General features: G+C 42.2%; 1 protein-coding gene across 2 annotated transcripts in view; it reads right to left on the reverse strand.

Annotated features, from left to right (window-relative positions):
* LOC140204370 (tripeptidyl-peptidase 2-like) overlaps positions 1–23,017 on the reverse strand; it is a 193,393-nt gene that overhangs the window by 104,920 nt on the left and 65,456 nt on the right. For both annotated transcript variants that reach the window (XM_072271060.1, XM_072271061.1), the window contains exons 10-11: positions 21,508–21,607; positions 3,198–3,346 (exon numbers count right to left, since the gene is read on the reverse strand). In XM_072271060.1, the coding sequence (XP_072127161.1) occupies positions 3,198–3,346; positions 21,508–21,607 (249 nt within the window). The remainder of the gene's footprint in view (positions 1–3,197; positions 3,347–21,507; positions 21,608–23,017) is intronic.

Below are 23,017 nucleotides of genomic sequence, written 5' to 3' on the forward strand. Positions count from 1 at the left end.
GCTGTCTTAAGTTTTTAAGTTTCCAGAGTGATTAAATTACTAAACAAGTATCTGCAGTCCAGAGGGCAGTGAATCTATCCAAAGGGTAGTGAATCTGTGGAATTCATTGCCACAGATGACTGGTAGAGGGCAAGTCATTGGGTATATCTAAAGCAGAGGTTGATAAGTTCTTGATTAATCAGGAAGTCAAAGGTTACAGGGAGAAGGCAGGAGAATGGGATTAAGAGGGATAATAACTCAGTCATGATGGAATGGCAGAGCAAACTTGATGGACAGAGTAGTTTAATTCTGCTCCTCTCTTATGGTCTTGGGCCACTGAATTTGAACCTCGGCAGGAAGGCTAGGGGTATGAAATTTAGTTAATTAAATACATTTGGATTAATAGCTTGCATCTATAATGGGGAACACGAGTGTTCCATTAACAGGAGAGCAGAAGAGTGGCACAAGAGTAAGCGCTGAGGACACTGGAGTTCCGACTTCAATTCTAGCGTCCTCCATAAGAAATTATGTACCTTCTTCCCATGTGTGTGTGCGTTTCCTGCAGGAGCTCTAGTTTCCACTCACCGTCCAAAGATGCACCAGTTAGTAGGTTAACTGGCCATTGTAAATTGTCCCATGGTTAGGCTAGGGTTAAATAGGTGGGTTGCTAGCGGCATGGCTTGGTGGCCTGGAAGGGCCTGTTCCATGCCATATCTCTAAATAACACAGTCATAGTCATACTTTATTGATCCTGGGGGAAATTGGTTTTCATTACAGTTGCACCATAAATAATAAATAGTAACATAATAAACAAACAAGCAAAGAGCTGGTGTAACTGATGCTGCCAGCTCCTGAAACTCTGGTTCAACCCTGATCTCTGCACTGTCTGTGTGGATGGTGAATGTATTTGTGTCCTCTGGATGTTCAACTTTCTTCCCACCCCTCAAAGACGTGCAGGTTGGAGGTTCAGTGGCTGCCGTAAATTGGCTCTAGCGTGTGAAGTTGATGGAGATATAAAATGGGAATGGTGTGGCATTCGAGTAAAGGAACACTGTACGGTTGGTGCAGACTCAATGGCCAAATTGCCTGTTTCCATGCTGTAGGACTGTGAAATCTGTTAACTTTGTTCATCTGGTCTGTAAATGACTGCTGGCCCACCACAAGTCCTGAAACAGAGCAGGACAGATCTAAAAGGTAGTTAAGAATGACTCCATGGGTCGAGGAGACCAGACAGGGTAACAGTTTGGCACAGATTGAATGGGCCAAAGGGCCTACTTCTGTTCTGTAGTACTCTTTGACTCCAAAAAGTTAACAGAATACTTTCTTTTGCTAGCTGAGGCTTATAGCATTAAAGGCTTTGTCAGGACTGGGAAGATAATACAAAATCCTGTGCACAATTTTGGACCCCAATACAGGTACAAAGAAGAATTTTGAGAATATTACCAGGACTAATAAACAGAACCTCTGAGCAGTGGTTAATTCCTTTGGAACAGGGAATGTGGATGAATGATTTAACCAAGGTGTCTAGTAATGAGGGACCTGATGGATTAAGTACGAAGGGTCCTTTCCAATCAAAACTTTGAGGACATAGTTTTATAAAATTATAAAGATTGAATAGGTTAGAACTTTACTCTTTACTCCCGAGAACATAGAAGATTGAGGGGAGATTTCATAAAGGTACAGTTGAAAGAAAAAGTTTGTAAATCCTTTGCAATTACCTGGTTTTCTGCATTAATTACTCATAAAATGTGGTCTGATCTTCATCTAAGTCACAATAATAGACAAACACAATCTGCCTAAACTAATAACACACAAACAATTGTACCCTTCATTTGCTTATTGTTTAATCATTCACAGTCCAGACTGGAAAAAGTATGTGAACCCTTGTATTTAATAACTGGTAGAACCTCCTTTAGCAGCAATAACCTCTACCAAACGTTATCTGTAGCTGCTGATCAAACTTGCCCAAAGGCAAGGAGAAATTTTGGACTGATCCTTCAGACAAAACTGTTCTAGCTTATCAATATTTCTGGGATACCTTGCATGAACAGCCTCCTTCAGGCCGTGCCACAGAATCTCAATTGGGTTAAGGTCTGGACCCTGACTTGGCTATTCCAAAACATGAATTTTCTTCTTTTTAAAATCATTTTGTTGTTGATTTATGCTTGTATTTCAAATCATTGTCTTGTTGCATCATCCAGTTTCTATTAAGCTTCAGGTGATGGACCGCTACCCTGACATTCTCCTGTAAAACATCTTTATACAATTTTGAATTCATTGTTCTCTCAATGCTTCACGGTTGGGATGAGGGTTTGGTGTTGGTGCGCAGTGCCCTTTTTCCTCCAAACATAGCAACGTGCACCTCTGCCAAAAAGTTCAACTTTTGTCTCATCTGTCCATAGAACATTATCTCAGAAGTGCTGTGGAACATCCAGGTGTTTTGCAAACTTGAGATGTGCAGCAATGTTAGTTTTGAAGAGGAGTGGTTTCCTCCATGGTGTCCTTCCATGAATACCATTCCTGTTCAGTGGTTTTCTTATAATTCGCACATGAACAGGGACTTTAGCAAGTTCTAGAGATCTTGCAAATCTTTTGCTGATACCCTCAGGTTCTTTTTCACCTCCTTCAGCACTGCACATTGTATTCTTGATGAGATCTTTGCTGGTACTGTAAAGTGATGTGCTAACCACTACACTACTGTGCTGTCCTTCTTTAGCCAGAAAGGTGTTAGATATAGAAACTCATATCAGGTTTAAATAACAAACAACAGGAATTCTGCAGATGCTGGAAATTCAAGCAACACACATCAAAGTTGCTGGTGAATGCAGTAGGCCAGGCAGCATCTCTAGGAAGAGGTACAGTCGACGTTTCAGGCCGAGACCCTTCGTCAGAAGTCCTGACGAAGGGTCTCGGCCTGAAACGTCGACTGTACCTCTTCCTAGAGATGCTGCCTGGCCTACTGCATTCACCAGCAACTTTGATGTGTGTTTCATGTTTAATTAACGCATGATTTTATATATATATATATATATATATATATATTAAAAGCCATAACCTGCTGGGCTGTGGATTAAGCTCTAGAAGGTGGAGTTAGACTAGATTATTCCTTTTTATGACTGGCAAAGATATAACAGAGCAAAAGGACTCCCTGTGTGATACATTGTCTGTTTCTGCAGGGGAAATGGGAAGCAATAACTCTACAAACTATCTTAGTGTACCTGAGATTAAGACAGCAATGCCTCCACAAGCATTTGGAGAAGACATAGAGGTCCCATTCATCAGCTCCATGCCACACAGTGTCCAGTTCGGGACAGATGCCACGGCTCCTCCCGGGGCAGTGATGCACACTCCCAGTGCTCCATCAACACTAAGTGAAGACAAACAAAATATGTTAATTCAACCTCGTCCCAAAAGAACATGCAGCATGCAATCCGACAGATGATACCAAAATTGTAGAATTTGGGAATTCCATGACAAGCATGCTGTTTAAAACAAAAATATTAGGAGCTATTAAAACAAAAACTTTAACATGGCTATTAAAACGCTCCTCTATTAGATTTATTCTTCTCCAACCTTTACCTCTTCCACCTATCACTTACTTCATCCACCTCCCACACCCACCTGGTTTCACTTATTGTCCTTCTTCCCCTCCCCCCCTTCTTATTCTGGCATCTTCCGCCTGCCTTTCCAGTCTCATTGAATGTTATTGTTTTGTTGTTGCACGTTGTCCCCTGACCAACACACCACAGCAAATTACTAACACGTGTAAATGTATATAGTGAATAAAGTTGACCCTTGATAAAGTTAATTTAATTTACACCACTTGAATCAATGAAGAATGCTCGACAGTTGCGGTAGGGCTTGAACGCTGTCACTTTTTATAAAGTAAAATTAAGCAACACAGGCGACAACAGGCCTTTGCTTCCAGATGACATCTTTGCCTTCTAAGCTCGCTTTGATCATCAAAACATGGAGGAATCATCATGAACTCCCACAGCACCCAATGACCCTGTGACTTCAGTCTCTGAGGCCAACATGAGAGCAGCCTTCAGGAGGGTGAACCCACAGAAAGCATCTAGCCCAGCCGCTGTACCTGCCTCAGTACTAAAGACTTCTGCTGATCAACAGGCTAGAGTGCTCACTACGATTTTTAACCTTGTGCTTCAGTAGTCTGAGCTACTCACCTGCTTGAAGCAGACAACGTAGTAACCAGCCTCAAAGACTATCATCCAGTAGCATTTACTTCCACAGCGAAGAGTTTGAGAGGCTGGTGATGAAACATATCAGCCAGGTCATGCTCTCTTCTCGAGAAGAGAGCTGGACCTGGGTGATTTGCTACCGTCAGGTAGAAGGTACAGAATTCTCAGGAGTCACACCACTGACTCAAGAACAATTACTATCCCCTCAACAATCAGGCCTTTGAACCAAAAGGGATAAATTCAGCCGCCCCATTATTGAAATCTTCCCACAACCCATAGACTCACTTTCAAGGACTCATGTTCTCAATATATCTATTTATTTATAGAAACATAGAAAACCTACAGCACAATACAGGCCCTTCGGCCCACAATGCTGTGCTGAAAATGTACTTACTTCAGAAATTACCAAGGCTTACCCATAGCCCTCTATTTTTCTGAGCTCCATATACTTATCTAAGAGCCTTTTAAAAGACCCTATGGTATCTGCCTCTACCACCGTCGCCGGCAGCCCATTCCACACACTCACCACTCTCTGTGTAAAAAACTTACACCTGACATCTCCTCTGTACCTACTCCCAAGCACCTTAAAACTGTGCCCTCTTGTATTAGCCATTACAGACCTGGGAAAAATCCTCTGACTAGCCACACGATCAATGTCTCTCATGATCTTATACACCTCTATCAGGTCACCTCTCCTCTGTCGTTGCAAGGAGAAAAGGCTGAGTTCACTCAACCTATTCTCATAAGGCATGCTCCCCAATCCAGGCAACATCCTCGTAAATCTTCTCTGCACCAATTCTATAGTTTCCACATCCTTCCTGTAGAGAGATGACCAGAACTGAGCACAGTACTCCAAGTGGGGTCTGATTAGGGTCATATATACCTGCAATATTACCTCTCGGCCCTTGAATTCATTCCCATGGTTGATGAAAGCCAATGCACCACATGCCTATTTAACCACAGAGTCAACCTGCGCAGCAGCTTTGAGTGTCCTATGGACTCAGACCCTAAGATCCCTCTGGGATCATCTTATACACCTCTATCAGGTCACCTCCACACTGCCAAGAGTCTTATGATTAATACTATATTCTGCCATTATATTTGACCTACCAAAATGAACCATCTCACACTTATCTGGGTTGAACTCCATCTGCCACTTCTCAGTTCTGCATCCTTTCAACATCCCACTGTAACCTCTGATAGCCGTCCATATTATCCACAACACCCACAACCTTTGTGTCATCAGGAAATTTACTAACCCATCCCTCCACTTCCTCATCCAGGTCATTTATAAAAATCACGAAGAGAAGGGGTACCAGAACAGATCCTTGAGGCACACCACTGGTCACCGACCTCCGTGCAAAATATGACCCGTCTACAACCACTCTTTGCCTTCTGTGTGCAAGCTAATTCTGGATCCACAAAGCAATGTCCCGTTGGATCCCATGCCTCCTTATTTTCTCAATAAGCCTTGCATGTGGTACCATGTCAAATGCCTTGCTGAAATCCATATACACTACATTTACTGCTCTTCTTTCATCAATATCAGGAAAGACAGGCAGGTGATGGGCAAATGTGTAGCCATTGGGATGAGCTGAAGTGCAATAAAGTTGCAGTGAAATCAAAGCAAAAAGTATCAAATACTGGTCTTAAGGTATTGTACTTAAATGCATGCAGCATAAGGAATAAGGTGGATGATCTTGTTGTACAGCTACAGATTGGCAGGTATGATATCGTGGCCATCACTGAGACCTGGCTAAAGGATGCATGTCTCTGGGAGCTGAACGTCCAAGGATACACGGTGTATCGGAAGGATAGGAAGGTAGGCAGAGGTGGAGGCGTGGCTTTATTGGTAAGAAATGATATTAAATTGTTAGAAAGAGGTGATATAGGATCGGAAGGTGCGGAATCTTTATGGGTTGAGCTAAGGAATAGCAGGGGTAAAAAGACCCTGATGGCAGTTATTTATAGGCCTCCAAACAGCTGCAGGGATGTGGACTACAAATTACAACTGGAAATAGAAAAGGCTTGTCAGAAGGGCAGTGTTATGATAATTGTGGGGGATTTTAACATGCGAGTAGATTGGAAAAATCAGGTCGGCACTGGATCTCAAGAGAGAGAATTTGTAGAATGTCTGCGAGATGGCTTTTTAGAACAGCTTGTTGTTGAGCCCACTAGGGGATCGGCTGTACTGGATTGGGTATTGTGTAATGAACCAGAGGTGATTGGAGAGATTGAGGTGAAGGAACCCTTAGGAGGCAGTGATCATAACATGATTGAGTTCACTGTGAAATTAGAAAAAGAGAAGCCGAAATCTGATGTGTCGGTGTTTCAGTGGAGTAAAGGAAACTACAGTGGCATGACAGAGGAACTGGCCAAAGTTGACTGGAAAGAGACACTGGCGGGAAAGACGGCAGAGCAGCAGTGGCTGGAGTTTATGCGAAAAATGAGGAATGTGCAAGACAGGTATATTCCAAAAAAGAAGAAATTTTCAAGTGGAAAAAGGATGCAACCCTGGTTGACAAGAGAAGTCAAAGCCAAAGTTAAAGCAAAGGAGAGGGCATACAAGGAAGCAAAAATTAGTGGGAAGACAGAGGATTGGGAAGTTTTTAAAACCTTACAAAAGGAAACCAAGAAGGTCATTAAGAGAGAAAAGATTAACTATGAAAGGAAACTAGCAAATAATATCAAAGAGGATACTAAAAGCTTTTTCAAGTATATAAAGAGTAAAAGACAGGTGAGAGTAGATATAGGACTGATAGAAAATGATACTGGAGAAATTGTAATGGGAGATGAGGAGATGGCAGAGGAACTAAACAAGTATATTGCATCAGTCTTCACTGAGGAAGACAGCAGGATACCGGACACTCAAGGGTGGCAGGGAAGAGAAGTGTGCGCAGTCACAATTACGACAGAGAAAGTACTCAGGAAGCAGAATAGGCTAAAGGTCGATAAATCTCCTGGACCAGATGGAATGCACCCTCGTGTTCTGAAGGAAGTAGCTGTGGAGATTGCGGAGGCATTAGCGATGATCTTTCAAAAGTCGATAGATTCTGGCGTGGTTCCGGAAGACTGGAAGATTGCAAATGTCACTCCGCTATTTAAGAAGGGGGCAAGGTAGCAAAAAGGAAATTATAGACCTGTTAGCTTGACGTCGGTGGTTGGGAAGTTGTTGGAGTCGATTGTCAAGGATGAGGTTACAGAGTACCTGGAGGCATATGACAAGATAGGCAGAACTCAGCATGGATTCCTTAAAGGAAAATCCTGCCTGACAAACCTATTACAATTTTTTGAGGAAATTACCAGTAGGCTAGACAAGGGAGATGCAGTGGATGTTGTATATTTGGAATTTCAGAAGGCCTTTGACAAGGTGCCACACATGAGGCTACTTAACAAGATAAGAGCCTATGGAATTACGGGAAAGTTACATACGTGGATAGAGCGTTGGCTGATTGGCAGGAAACAGAGAGTGGGAATAAAGGGATCCTATTCTGGTTGGCTGCCAGTTACCAGTGGTGTTCCACAGGGGTCCGCGTTGGGGCCGCTTCTTTTTACATTGTACATCAACGATCTGGATTATGGAATAGATGGCTTTGTGGCTAAGTCTGCTGACGATACGAAGATAGGTGGAGGGGCTGGTAGTGCTGAGGAAACGGAGAGTCTGCAGAGAGACTTGGATAGATTGGAAGAATGGGCAGAGAAGTGGCAAATGAAGTACAATGTTAGAAAGTGCATGGTTATGCACTTTGGCAGAAAAAATAAACGGGCAGACTATTATTTAAATGGGGAAAGAATTCAAAGTTCTGAGATGCAACGGGACTTGGGAGTCCTCGTACAGGATTCCCTTAAAGTTAACCTCCAGGTTGAGTCGGTAGTGAAGAAGGCGAATGCAATGTTGGCATTCATTTCTAGAGAAGTAGAGTATAGGAGCAGGGATGTGATGTTGAGGCTCTATAAGGTGCTGGTGAGACCTCACTTGGAGGACTGTGGGCAGTTTTGGTCTCCTTATTTAAGAAAGGATGTGCTGACGTTGGAGAGGGTACAGAGAAGATTCACGAGAATGATTCTGGGAATGAGAGGGTTAACATATGAGGAATGTTTGTCCGCTCTTGGACTGTATTCCTTGGAGTTTAGAAGAATGAGGGGAGACCTCATAGAAACATTTCGAATGTTAAAAGGCATGGACAGAATGGATGTGGCAAAGTTGTTTCCCATGATGGAGGAGTCTAGCACGAGAGGGCAAGACTTCAGGATTGAAGGGCGCCCTTTCAGAACAGAAATGTGAAGAAATTTTTTTAGTCAGAGGGTGGCGAATCTATGGAATTTGTTGCCACGGGCAGCAGTGGAGGCCAAGTCACTGGGCGTATTTAAGGCAGAGATTGATAGGTATCTGAGTAGCCAGGGTATCAAAGGTTATGGTGAGAAGGCGGGGCAGTGGGACTAAATAGGATAAAATGGATCAGCTCATGATAAAATGGCGGAGCAGACTCGATGGGCCAAATGGCCTACTTCTGCTCCTTTGTCTTATGGTCTTATTGTCTTAATATGTTTTGTCACATCCTCAAAAAATTCAATCAGGCTCATAAGGCACGACCTGCCTTTGACAAAGCTGTGCTAACTATTCCTGATCATATTCTGCCCCTCAAAATGTTCATAAATCCTGCCTCTCAGGGTCTGTTCCATCAACTTATCAACGGCTGGAGTAAGACTCACAGTCTACAGTTTCTTGGGCTATCTCTACTTGAATAAGGGAACAACATCTGCTACTCTCCAAACCTCCGGAACCTCTCCTGTCCCCATTGATGATGCAAAGATCATTGCCAGAGGTTCAGCAATCTCCCCCCTTGCCTCCCACAGTAGCCTGGAGTACATCTCGTCCTGCCCCGGTAACTGATCCAACTTGATGCTTTCCAAAAGGTCTAGCATATCCTCCTCCTTAATGTCTATATGCTCAAGCTTTTCAGTCCACTGTAAATCATCCCTATAGTTGCCAAGATCCTTTTCCGTAGTGAATACTGAAGCAAAGTATTCATTAAGCACCTCTGCTATCTCCTCCGTTTCCATACACACTTTTCCACTGTCACACTTGATTGGTCCTATTCTCTCATGTCTTATTCTCTTGCTCTTCTCATAGCTTGTGGTTTTCCTTAATCCTGTTCGCCAAGGCCTTCTCATGGCTCCTTCCGGCTCTCCGAATTCCATTCTTAAGCTCCTTCCTACTAGCCTTATGGTCTTCTGGATCTCTATTATTACCTAATTTTTTGAACCTTTCGTAAGCTTTTCTTCTTGACTAGATTTTCAACAGCCTTTGTGCACCATGGTTCCTGTACCCTACCGTCCTTTCCCTGTCTTACTGGAACATACCTATGCAGAATGCTACACAAATATCTCCTGAACATTTGCCACACTTCTTCCGTACATTTCCCTGAGAACATCTGTTCCCAATTTATGCTTCCAAGTTCTTGCCTGATAGCCTCATATTTCTCCTTACTCCAATTAAACACTTTCCTAACTTGCCTGTTCCTATCCCTCTCCAATGCTACAATAAAGGAGATAGAATTGTGATCACTATCTCCAAAATGCTCTCCCACTGAGAGATCTGACACCTGACCAGTTTCATTTCCCAATACCAGATCAAGTACAGCCTCTCCTCTTGTGGGCTTATCTACATATTGTGTCAAGAAACTTTCCTGAACACACCTAACAAACTCCACCCCATCTAAACCCCCTGCTCTAGGGGCGTGCCAATTGATATTTGGGAAATTAAAATCCCCCATCACGACAACCCTGTTATTATTACACCTTTCCAGAATCTGTCTCCCTATCTGCAGCTCGATTTCCCTGTTACTATTGGGTGGTCTATAAAAAAACACCCAGTAGAGTTATTGACCCCTTCCTGTTCCTAACTTCCACGCACAGACAATCCCTCTATGTCTTCCTCTTTTTCTACAGCCGTGACACTATCTCTCATCAACAGTGTCACAGCTCCACCTCTTTTGCCTCCCTCTCTGTCCTTTCTGAAACATCTAAAGCCTGGCACTCTAAGTAACCATTCCTGCCCCCGAATCATCCAAGTCTCTGTAATGGCCACCACATCATTGCTCCAAGTACTGATCCACACTCTAATTATTATTTATTTTTGTATTTTTATATTTTGTTGTCTTTTGAACACCGGTTGATCGCCCAAGTTGCTGCAGTCATTCATTGATTCTATTAAGATTATCATTCTATTATGGATTTATTGAGTATGCTTGCAAGAAAATGAATCTCAGGGTGATATACATGTACTTTGATAATAAATTTATTTTGAACTTTGCAGAAGATGGCATTATGCTGGGCACATTTCACTTAATTAATAAAAGGCAATTGTCAGCCTTAGAATATTCTCCTTTAGGGTTTGTGGCTTAGACTCTGCCAGTGGTCTTCAAACCATTCAATATGTAAATAATTGAGCAACTCAACTCCCAGGGATCCCTAACAAATGTGTTAAGAACCCTTTTAAATAGCATCAATTTTGCCACAATTCTTCTACTAACATTCATGTCAATATTTAATTCCCAAAGAGTTCATTGAAAGAATGGAGATATGTCTTTATTGGTACATATCAAAAGAAATCCTGGGCTTGTCAGCTAACCTGTGTAGGAATATACAAAGAGAAGAATTTCAAGTCCCTCATGATCTCATTAAAAATCTGATACCTGAGGGCTTGGAGTATGCAATGTAAACATTATAAAGTGCAATGAGCATGACACCAAAGGTATTTAGAGACCTGCACAGACAGGATTATTATTATTATGATGATGGATTGTGTATGCCTGCAAGGAAATGAATCTCAGGGTTGTATATGGTGACATATATGTACTTTGATAGCAAATTTATCTTGAACTTTGAGGATGGAATCAGGCACTTCAGCCCAATAAGGTCATGCTGACCATTATTCACTCATTTTACACTAATCCGACATTATTTTTATTCTCCCCAAAATTATGATCACCTGCCCCAGATTCTCCACTCACCTGTACGTTGCGACAATAAACCAACTGACCTGCAGATGTTTTGCATGTGGGGGAGCACCCAGAACAAACCCACACAGTCACAGGGAAAACATAAAACTCTTTAATTAACAATTAATTGTCCGCTACCTATATATACGTCTAACTGCTTAGCATGCTTCTCAGTGGCCACAGTATGTATATACAGTTGTTCAGTATGTCCCCTACTGCTTACGTTTGTATGAATCTGGAAAGCTCTGGAAACTTCTTTGGTGCTGCATTATTTGAATAAGGGCTGTCTGATTGGCTGACTCTTAGCTATAAATCTGAAAGGAATGTTTCCTATGCATTTGAAAAGAGCACCATCTTTTTCTTTTATCTCTCCCTTCTGTTACCAGTCTCTGCTCCTGTTTGTCCATTTTAGATTTTCTTTTTTCTGTTAACACTTAATAAAATGACCGTAAAGTAAAAAATTTTGAGCCTCTTTCCTGACTTCTGAAAGAACCTTAGATTAAAAACATCAGAATCCAACACAAGCTTCAAGATGTTTCAGGCATTTTATAACCATTATCTCTTCATACATCCCAGATGAATCTGGAATCTCCCCACTGTTCCAGTCTTTCAGACAATTCAGTTGGAATAAAGTACTTGTTTCTCTGCAGTAACACAAGGATGTGCTCACCTACCTGTGATCAGCAGAAACTGTTCCTAACACCAGACCGACCTGAGAAATCTGCTCTCACCAATAATAAACCAAATCAAATGCAAACGGCCAATGGAGCAGAAAGACTAGATATCGAAGACACAAAACAAGCCCGGAGAAGCAATCAAGCAGGTCAAGCAGAGTCGAAAGAGAGAGAAACAGAATGAATGTTAGGGCCAAGGACCATTCACCAGAAAAAGAAATGAAGAGACAAGGCTGTTCTAAGTTGTTCTAAATGAAGAACAGGGTAAGGAGTTACTGTGGATCTAGGTTTGGACAGTTTTGCAATATTTACTTCACAGAACTTGATTATTGTAGAAGTGAAGCCAAATTGGTTCATAGCACAAAGACAAAGAAAGAAAAGTATCAAAAAGTTTCTGAAAGAAAAACAGCACAGGCCCTTCAGTGATGGAGCAAATGAAGGTGAGTGAAGTTATACCCTCGGTCCAACAACCTGATGGTTGAAGAGTAATATCTGTTCCTGAACTGGTAATGTGAGTCATGAAGCTCCTGTACCTTCTTTCTGATAGCAGCAGCAGCAAGAAGAGAGCATGTCCTGGGTGGTGGTGGGGTTCCCTGATGATGGATGCTGCTTTCCTGCAACAGTGTTTCATATAGATGTGCTCAATGGTGTTGAGGGCATTACCTGTGATGGACTGGGCTCTCTCCACTACTTTCCATAGGATTTTCCATTCAAGGGCACTGGTGCTTCCATACCAGGCCTTCATGTAACCAGTCAATATATTCTCCAACACACATCTATAGAAGTTTGTCAAAGTTTTAGATGTCATGACGAATCTAGGCAAACTTCTAAGAAACTAGAGGTGCTACTGTGCTTTCCTTGTAGTTGCACTTAGTGTTGTACCGAGGCCAGATCCTCTGAAACGATTTGAGGAATTTGAAGTTGCTGGCCCCTCGACCTCTGGTCACCCAATGAGAACAGGCTCATGGATTTCTGGTCTCCTCCTCTTTAAGTCAATAATCAGCTCCTCGGTCTAGCTGGCATTGAATAAAAGGTTGTTGTTATGGCACCACTCAGTCAGATTATCAATCTCCCTCCTATACGATTCGCCACTAACTTTGATTCGGCCAATGACAGCTTTGGGTCTGCAAATGAGGAAATCAAGGATCACTTGCGCAAGGAGGTATTAAGACCAAGGTCTTGAAGGTTATTGGTTAATTTTGAGGAGATGGGAGTACTGAATGCCAAACTGCATTGAATGAAGAGCATCTTGATGTATGCATCTTCATTGTCCAAATGTTCCAGGGTTGAGTGAAGAGTCAATCAATTGGCATCTGCTGTTGCAAACAAGAGAAAATCTGCAGATGCTAGAAATCTGAGCAACACACACAAAATGCTGGAGAAACTCAGCAGGCCAGGCAGCATCTAGGAAAAGAGTACAGTCAATGTTTCGGCCCAAAACGTCAACTGTACTCTTTTTCTAGATGATGCCTGGTCTGCTGAGTTCCACCAGCATTTTGTGTGTGTTGCGCGGGCATCTGCTTTTGACCTGTTATGCCAGTAGGCAAATTGGAGCTGATCCAAGTTGCTTCTCAGGCAGGAGTTGATATGTTTCATCACCAGTGGAGTGGAGAGACAGCGAGGATATTTGAGAGGTTAGTATTAGAAGAGATGCAAGGTATCTTTTCTCCCATACCTTTGCAAATGATCCTCTATCAGCTAGCTACATGCTTAACAGAGGGAATTTCAAACTGAATGAGGACAGTAGGTGAAGTCAGTGGAGGATAAAATCTTAGGCACGTGTACACAGCTAGGGTGCCTAAAACTTTTGCACCGTACTATATATTATATCTATCTAGTTATCAAATAACACTTAATACTATGAGCTAATACACAGCTAAGTCCTCTTAGTTGTTTCCCCATCACCTTCCTATTTTAAACAATATACAGCTGTATGCAGAAGTCTGAGGTACCCTATCTATTTAGATGCGCCTAAGATTTTTGTACAGTTCTGTAGGAGAACTTGGAAGCAGAATGTTTGCTGTAGTGCGATAGAGAAATATAGATGGGTAAAACTACAAAGAGAAGCAAATATATTGATCAAAGTTTTTAAACAGGAAATAGAACAGAGGTCAATCGCAGACATTAAAATAGAAAAGGAAGAAATTCCATCTCGGTTGCAGGGTGTCTGGTCAAACCATCTGGCGTAGTAGCTCAATAGTGCTGAATCATCCAGCTCATAGACGGCACAGTAGGATAGCAGTCAGCATAATGCTATTACAAAGCCAGCGACATAGGTTCAATTCATAGCACCATCTGTAAAGAGTTTGTATGCTCTGCCCGCGACTTTGTGGGTTTGTATACTCTGTCTGCGACTTTGTGGGTTGAAGCCCTTCCATTAGTAAATGGAACCATGCGCTTGGCTAATTTTTATTTTCACATCAAACCAATGAAAACTTACCAACTTTTGATTTAAATCTTCAAAGTGATGCCCTACCTTAGGCAAAATGTACTGGCTCAAAGTTCAAAGTAAATTTATTGTCAATGTATATGTCACCACACAAAATCCTGAGATTTATTTTCTTGTAGGTATTTACAGGAAATAAAGAAATACAATAGAATTTATGAAAAACTATAAATAACAAAGAATGAGAAACAGTCAATGTGCAAAGACAAATCTTGCAAATAAATGAAAAAGAGTAAATAAATAATGCTGAGTTGTAGAGTCTTTGAAAGTGAGTCTATGTTATGGAATCAGTTTAGTGTTGAGGTGAATGAAGTTATTCACACTGGTTCAGAAGCCTGATAAAAACTTTCTAGCCATAGGTCACTGTTTGGCATGTGAACCAATTTCTAAGTAATAACCCTACAAAAAAGAAGCAGCATGGTGGCTGGGTAGGCTCAATCTACAAATCACCGTCTAAAAAAAGCTGACAGCAAGGAAGGGCGCTCCTTAAGATTGTCAAAGGCTGGGGGAGGGAGTCTAGTAATGGGGATAAAGCTCTTATTACTCACTAAACATTCCCAACGGCGTGCATCTCAAGTACCCTCTAACTGCCAAGACCAGATCGTGGTCTTTACGAGTGGCTTAGCTACTAAGCTCGGTGGAACCACTTCTGCTGAGGGAGAAGGGACAAAGGCAGGTATTGGTGCTTAAAACCAGTTGCTCCGGGCAGATGGGGCTCATCAGCCATGGTTAGCAGCTTATCTAGAATGAATACTCTGATCTAAAACCCCATTGCCTTGTGGCTGTACCCACTCATGGGGAAGGTTTTGGGAGTAAACCCCGAGGAGAAATCTGGAACTGGAGTCCCTAAGAAGTCCTATGTGGAATGCAATGCTGACTGGCTCTACCTGTGAGGCTGCTGGTGCCAATCTACATCTGTCTCTGCCATTCCTTTGGATGCAACAGTTGCGTGGAGAGGGGGAGCTTGCTGAATGGGCCATAGCTTGTTCTCCATATTGTACTGCCCTGGCAGCTAGAACACAACATCAATGGTAAAAGTCGACCAACAGAGGGGCCGTTGAAGCAAGTGGTTACACTGGAGCGACAGAACATTAAACACTCAGCAGCTTACAAATGGCTCTTTGAGTTCCATTTGATTTTAAAATAATTTTCCTGATGATTTTTTTCCTCCCTACAGTTATTTGCAGAGCTATCAGATCACCTGAGGGATCAATTAATTTTTCACTTTTGTACTCAAACAACTTTAATTGGTAACACACAGAAGACATGCCAGGAGGGACACAACAAGAAATTGGCCAGTATTTAACAAAAGTAGAGACACCAACTGCTCGACAGCCTTTGCAAATAAATCCAGGCAAGGTAGACAGCAGGGAAGTGATGCTGAAATAAAAATACTCAGTGATCATGATTCAGAATCAGGTTTCATATCACTGGCATATGCCATGAAATTTGTTGTGCTGCGACAGCAGTATAGTGCAATACATAATAAAAAAATACTATGAAATAGAATTATAGCGTTTGTGTGGAGCCTATAAAAAGTATTAAGCACCCCCCCCCCCAAGAAGTTTTTCATTGAATCACAGTGGATTTAATTTGGCCTTTTTAACACTGTTCAACGTAAAAGTCTTTCATGTCAAAGTGAAACAAATTTCTCCAAATTGGTCTAAATTTTATTAAATACAAAATAACCGATTGCATAATTACTCACTCCCTTTTGTAGATGAACCAATGGCAGCAAATACGCCTTGAGTCAGTGTGGATAGGTGTCTATCAGCTTTGCACATCTGGACACAGCAATTTTTCCCCATTCTTCTTTACAAAACTGTTTAAGCTTTGTCAGATTGCATGAGGATTGTGAGTGAACGGTCCTTTGCAAGTCTAGCCACAAATTCTCAGTTGGATTGAGGTCTGTACTCTGACTTGGCCACTCCAGGACATTAACTATGTTGTATGTGTAACCTTGGCTTTATGCTTGCGGTCATTGTCTTGCTGGAAAACAAATCTCCTAAGTCACAGTTCTCTTGCAGACTGTATCAGGTTTTCCTCCAGGATTTTCCTGTATTTTGCTGCATTCATTTTACCCTCTACCTTCACAAGCCTTTCTCATCTCAGCCACTGAAGCTTGTAACTCCTCCAGAGTTATAGGTCTCCTGGTGGCCTAACTCGCTAGTCCCTTTCTTGCACGGTCACTCAGTTTTTGAGGACAGCCTGCTCTAGACATATCTGTACATCAAGGGATATGCAGTGACTTGGAAATTTTCTTGTATCCATCTCCTGACTTGTGCTTTTCAATAACCTGTTCGCAGAGTTGCTTGGAGTGTTCTTTTGTCTTCATGGTGTAGCTTTTGCTGGGATACTGGTGTATTTTTATTACAATCAATTGAAACATCTTGACTGCACACAGGTGATCTGCATTTAACTAATTATGTGACTTCTAAAACCAATTGGCTACACCAGTAATGATTTGGTGTGTCATATTAAAGAGGGCGAATACTTATGCAATGAATTATTTTGTGTTTTACTTTACACTTTATTGTTGCCAAACAATTGATACTAGAACGTACAATCATCACAGCGATAATTGGTTCTGCGCTTCGTGCTCCCAGAGTACAAATCGATAGTAAATATTAAAAATTGAAATTATAAATCATAAATAGAAAATAGAAAAGGGAAAGTAAGGTAGCGCAAAAAAAACCGAGAGGCAGGCCCGGATATTTGGAGGGTACGGCCCAGATCCGGGTCAGGATCCATTCAGCAGTCTTATCACAGTTGGAAAGAAGCTGTTCCCAAATCTGGCCATACGAGTCTTCAAGCTCCTGAGCCTTCTCCTGGAGGGAAGAGGGATGAAAAGTGTGTTGGCTGGGTGGGTCGTATCCTTGATTATCCATGCAGCACTGCTCCGACAGCGTGCAGTGTAAAGTGAGTCCCAGGACGGAAGATTGGCTTGTGTGATGTGCTGGGCTGTGTTTACGATTTTCTGCAGCTTCTTCCGGTCTTGGACAGAACAACTTCCATACCAGGCTGTGATGCACCCTAGAAGAATGCTTTCTACGGTGCATCTATAAAAATTAGTGAGGGTTTTAGGGGACAGGCCAAATTTCTTTACTTGGGAAGTAAAGGCGCTGGTGGACCTTCTTGGCAGTGGACTCTGCTTGGTTGGACCAAGTCAGGTCATTTGTGATATTGACCCCGAGGAACTTAAAGCTTTTGACCTGTTCCACTTGCGTACCACCGACGTAAATGGGGTTGTGCGGTCCGCTACTCCTTCTGAAGTCAACAACCAATTCCTTCATCTTGCTGACATTGAGGGATAGGTTATTGTCTTCGCACCATGCCACCAGGTTCTTAATTTCCCCTCTGTACTCAAACTCATCATTACCCGAGATACGGCCTACAATTGTGGTGTCATCAGCAAACTTATATATTGAGTTCAATGGAAACTTGGCTACACAATCCTGGGTGTACAGTGAGTACAGCAGGGGGCTGAGTACACAGCCTTGTGGGGCACCGATGCTCAGAGTAATATTTAAAATTAATTTAAGTCACTTTGTAGAGATCTGTTTACACTTTGACACGAGACTTTTTCTGTAGATCAGTGTCTGAAAAAGCCAAATTAAGTCCACTGTGATTCAAATGTTGTAAAACACTAAAACATGAAAACTTCTGGGGATGCGGGGAAGGGAGAGAGCACTTTTTATATGATTATACACACACACACACATATATATATATATATATATATATATATACACACACATACATACATACACATACATACATACGCACACATACATTAAATAAAAGGCACAAAAAGAAATAATGAAGAAGTGCTCATGCGTTCATTGTCCATTCTGAAATCTGCTAGTGGAGGGGAAGAAGCTGTTTCTGAAATGTTGAGTGTGTGTCTTCAGGCTCCTGTACCACCTACTTAATGGTAGCAGCAAGAAGAGAGTATGTCCTAGGTGATGGGGCCTTCAATGACAGATGCCATATTTTGAGGCATCATCTGTTGGAGGTGTCCAAGATGCGGACTTACCCAAGTGAGATCCACACTCAGCTGCAGGCTTCAATTAAACCCTGCAAATGCTCAATAAGATCAAGCTTCCTTGACTGGTCGTCATCCGGATGCGACCTCATTTATCCTTCCTATTGGATAATCCAGTAAGAAATTCTGATAAGAAAGTGGCATGCTCAGATGCAGTGGCCTCTCCAGGTCCAAAGTAAGAATTGAGTGTTGTGTAATGAACCAGACTTGACTAGAGAGCTTAAGGTAAAGGAACCCTTGGGAAGCGCTAATCATGATATGCGAGGTGAAAGACTCTTTGTCAGAAGTAGGTAAGAGAGGATGCTGTTGTTGGAGATGCTGTCTGCTACATGAAACAAAGCACCCATCGTAGATCCATTAAAGGAGTACCCTCTGTTTACTCCAGAAAATTCCAGCAAGTTTATTAAACAAGAGTGGCCTGTTGTGGCTGTCATGCCCAACATAGTAGCATAGGGATTAGCGTTATGCTCAACGACGACAGTGACCCTTGTTGAATTCTGCCACCGTCTGCAAAGAGTTTTCTACGTTTTCCCTGTGACCATGTGGGTTTTCTCTGGAGGCTCCTGTTCGTCCCCCATCCCAAAGATGCATGGGTCAGGGCTGGTAAGATGAGGACATGCTATGCTGGCATCAGAAGCTTGGCACTGCCTGCAGGCTGCCCCTCAGCACATCCTTAAGATGTGGTTATTGATGCCAACAACACATTTAACTATATTTTACACAGAGAATGCTAAGTGCATGGAACGCCCTGCCAGGGGTGGTGGTAGAGGCAGATATATTAGAGACATTTAAGAGGCTCTTAAATGGGCACATGGATGATAAAAAAAAATAGAGGGCTACGTGCGAGGGAAGCGTTAGATGACATTGAAGTTAAGAGTTCGAAACATCATGGGCTGTAATGTTCTGTGTTCTAACTCAGGTGTAACAACAATTTTTTTTTAATCCTTTGGGTTAAGCTTAATACTTAAACTTAATCTGGATCTACAAACAATGGATCACTGCTGTTCACGACCATTCTTTTGTTTGATTTTCATTTTGTTTCTCAGCCTTATTCTTCATTACCTACTGTGTCTTTCAAAGAGTCAATGTCTTAATTACTGCAGGGCACAAACTGCCATGCTGCAAGATAACAGCATGAGATTCAGGATCAAGACTGCTTAATCCCATTTCCAGTTCACAAGTTTACGGGGAATGAATAATCGTTACTCCAGACCCAATACAGCACAATAAAACACAAAAGATATGAACCCGATAATAATAACAATAAAATACACGATATAAATACATGAGATAGCTTATGTACATAGATTGATTGTATGTCCAGAAAGTGACTGACGGGAATTAATGAAGTAGTGGTGGAATTAGTGGGTGCAGGTGTTGATCAGCCTTACTGCTTAGGGAAAGTAACTGTTTTTGAGTCTGGTGGCCCTGGTGTGGATGTTATGTAGACTCCTCCCCGATGGAATGTGAGACAAACAGTCAAACAGTCCATGAGCACATGAACAGGGTTGGTGGGATCTTTCATGATGTTACTGGCCCTTTCTCGGCACCTTTCTATATATATATATATCTCTCTTTGATGGTGGGAAGGCTGGCACCGATGATGCAGTGGGCAGTTTTCACTACCCAATGTGGAGCCTTCTTGTCTTGTACCATGCAGTGATGCAGCTTCCTAAGGAGTGCACCTGACAGTCAGCATGGACTGGGTAAACAGAATTAAACCCAACTGTACTATTTGATTGCCCGCAGATTGGAAACAGATTCAGAGGCTGATGATAAAGGAAAAATACTGTGTCTAAATGTTGTACCTAAGCTCTAACAGCAAGAGGATTCTGGTGTCCAGCACAATGCACCTGCACCCCACAGTCTGACCAAGTAAATTTTTTAAGGAGATAACAAAGTGTATTGACGATATGAGGAAGCATATGACATAAGACATAGGAGCAGGATTAGACCATTGAGCTCATCAAGTCTGCTCCGCCATTCAATCATGGCTGATTTATTACCCCCCTCAACCCTGTTCTCCTGCCTTGTACCCGTAAACCTTTGATGCCATTACTAACAAGAACTTAACAACCTCCACTTTAAATATACCCTATGACTTGGCCTCCACAGCCATCTGAAGCAATGAATTCCACAGATTCACCAGCCTCTGACTAAAGAAATTGTTTCTCATCTCTGTTTGAAAGGGATGTCTTTGTATTCTGAGGCTGTGCCCTCTGATCCTAGACTCCCTCACTATGGTAAACATAAAAAATAGAAGAAGTCTAGAAGACATCTCAAAAATCTGGAAGCTAAATATTTTGTGATATTTTTTGTTGGACGGGGTAAAAACCACCGAACTTAAACAAAGAGTGAGACAAGGATCAGTTATTTCATTGCATGGCAGAACAAGTTAGAGGGGATAAAATGGCTGTTGTGTTCCTGTGTTCTCTCTAGCTCAGCTACAAGTTAGTTAGAAAATACACTCAGTGGCCACTTTACCTCCTGTACCTAATAAAGTGGCCACTGGGTGTATGTTCGTGGTCTTCTGCTGCTGTAGCCCATCCACTTAGAGGTTCAATGCGCTGTACATTCAAGAATGCTCTTCTGCACATCACTGTTGTAACACTTGGTTATTTGAGCTACTGTTGCCTCGTCATCTTGAACCAGTCTGGCCATCTTCCTCTGACCTCTCATTAAAAAGGCATTTTTTCCCCACAGAACTGCAGCTCACTGATGTTTTGTCTCCCTGTAAAATCTAGAGATTGCTGTGCATGAAAGTCACAGGAGATTAGCAGTTTCTGAGGTACTTAAACCATCTTGTCTGGCACCAACAATAATTCCATGGTCAAAGTCACTTAGACCACATTTCTTCCCCTTTTTGATGTTTGGTCTGAACAGCTAAACCTCTTAACCATGTCTGCATGCTTTTATGTATTGAGTTTCTGCCTCATGATTGGCTGATCAGATAGTTGCATTAATCAGGTGCCCACTGAGAGTATAATTCCTTTGAGTGTCAACACATTATTACTGAGAAAACCTTTTAGCATATAGGATTGTTATGGCCATCTGAAGACCCACCAATAGAGAACCCCTTTTGGAGAACATCCTACTCAACTTGAGAGATCACACTAATATTGTTACTCAACACAAGGTAGGAAGGATAATAAGCAATTACCAAGGTCCTCTTGATGACCACGTGTACTGGTTAGCTGGCAACTTCTCCCGCATAGAGTATCCGGCCACCATCATATCTGGACTGACGTATGCACCAACACCTAATAACACAAGTTAGGCACCATCATTTCCAATAATCTTAACACTGCTCAGAGAGAGGATCAACAGTTTCATCAAAGATGGATATGCCACTTGATTTAAAAATTTACCTCGGTTTGTTCAAATTTCACTATCTCTTTAATTTCATTTTTCCTTTACCATTCAAGATCTGTTGCTGGAGATTTGATTAATTCCAATTCTATTCCTTATTTCTTTTTTCTTATTTAACTCTTGAGAGAATAGGGGTATGTCTACATGGCCAGTGTTCTGTTCTCGGTGTCAAATGTGGGGTTTCCGGGAGACTGCCAGCCTCCCCAGTGGCCACATCTGCATCAGCTACATTGAGATGCTGCTCCTTAGAGACCGTGTTAAGGAACTGGAACTGCAGCTCGATGACCTTCGGCATGTTAGGGAAAGTGAAGAGGTGATAGACAGGAGCTACAGGGAGATAGTCACCCCAAGACTACAGGAGACAGATAGATGATTGACTGTCAGGAGAGGGAAGGAAGAAGGTCAGATATTGGAGAGTATCCCTGTGGCTGTTCCCTTCAGCAATAAGTACTCCATTTTGGGGATGACCTAACTGGGGGAAGCAACAGTGGTCATCCCTCGTGGCACTGAGTTCAGTCCTGTGACTCAGAAAGGTAGGAAATTGAATTGACTTTACTACTTACATCCTTAATATACTTGAGGAGTAAAAAATCCCTGACCCTAACTGAAGAGGATGGCAGCAGTAAAAGGGGACTCTATAGTTAGTGGACAAATAGGTGATTCTGTGGATGCAAAAAAGAAACACGGATGGTAGTTTGTCTCCCAGGTGCCAGGGTCCACCATGTTTCTGAACACGTTCACAATATCCTAAAAAGAGAGCGTGAGCAGACAGAAGTTGTGATACATATTGGTACCAACAACATAGGCAGAAAAAGGGAGAAGGCTCTGAAAACAGAATACAGGGAGTTGGGAAAGAAGCTGAGAAGCAGGACATCAAGGATCGTAATCTCAGGATTGCTGCCTGTGCCAAGCGACAGTGAGGATAGGAATAGAATGAGGTGGCAGATAAATGCATGGCTCAATAATTGGAGCAGGAGGCAGGGATTCAGATTTCTGGATAATTGAGACCTCTTCTGGGGCAGGCTGCATCTGTACAAAAGGGATAGGATGCACTTGAATCTGATGGGGACCAATACTCTTATGGGCAGGTTTACGAGAGCTGTTGGGAGTGGTTTAAACTGAAATGGCAGAGGGATGGGAACCAGTATGATGGAGCTGAGGATGAGACAGCAGGTTTACATGTAGATGACAGATGTAATGTGGATGGAAGGAAGGACAGGCCAATGATTGGGTGCAAATGCAGACAGAGCACAGAGTTAAATTGTTCCACAGAGGGAAAATTCAAAAGGGTGAAGAAAGCA

Source organism: Mobula birostris, chromosome 10 (assembly GCF_030028105.1).
Source record: "Mobula birostris isolate sMobBir1 chromosome 10, sMobBir1.hap1, whole genome shotgun sequence".
In the NCBI taxonomy this organism is placed as follows: Eukaryota; Metazoa; Chordata; class Chondrichthyes; order Myliobatiformes; family Myliobatidae; genus Mobula; species Mobula birostris.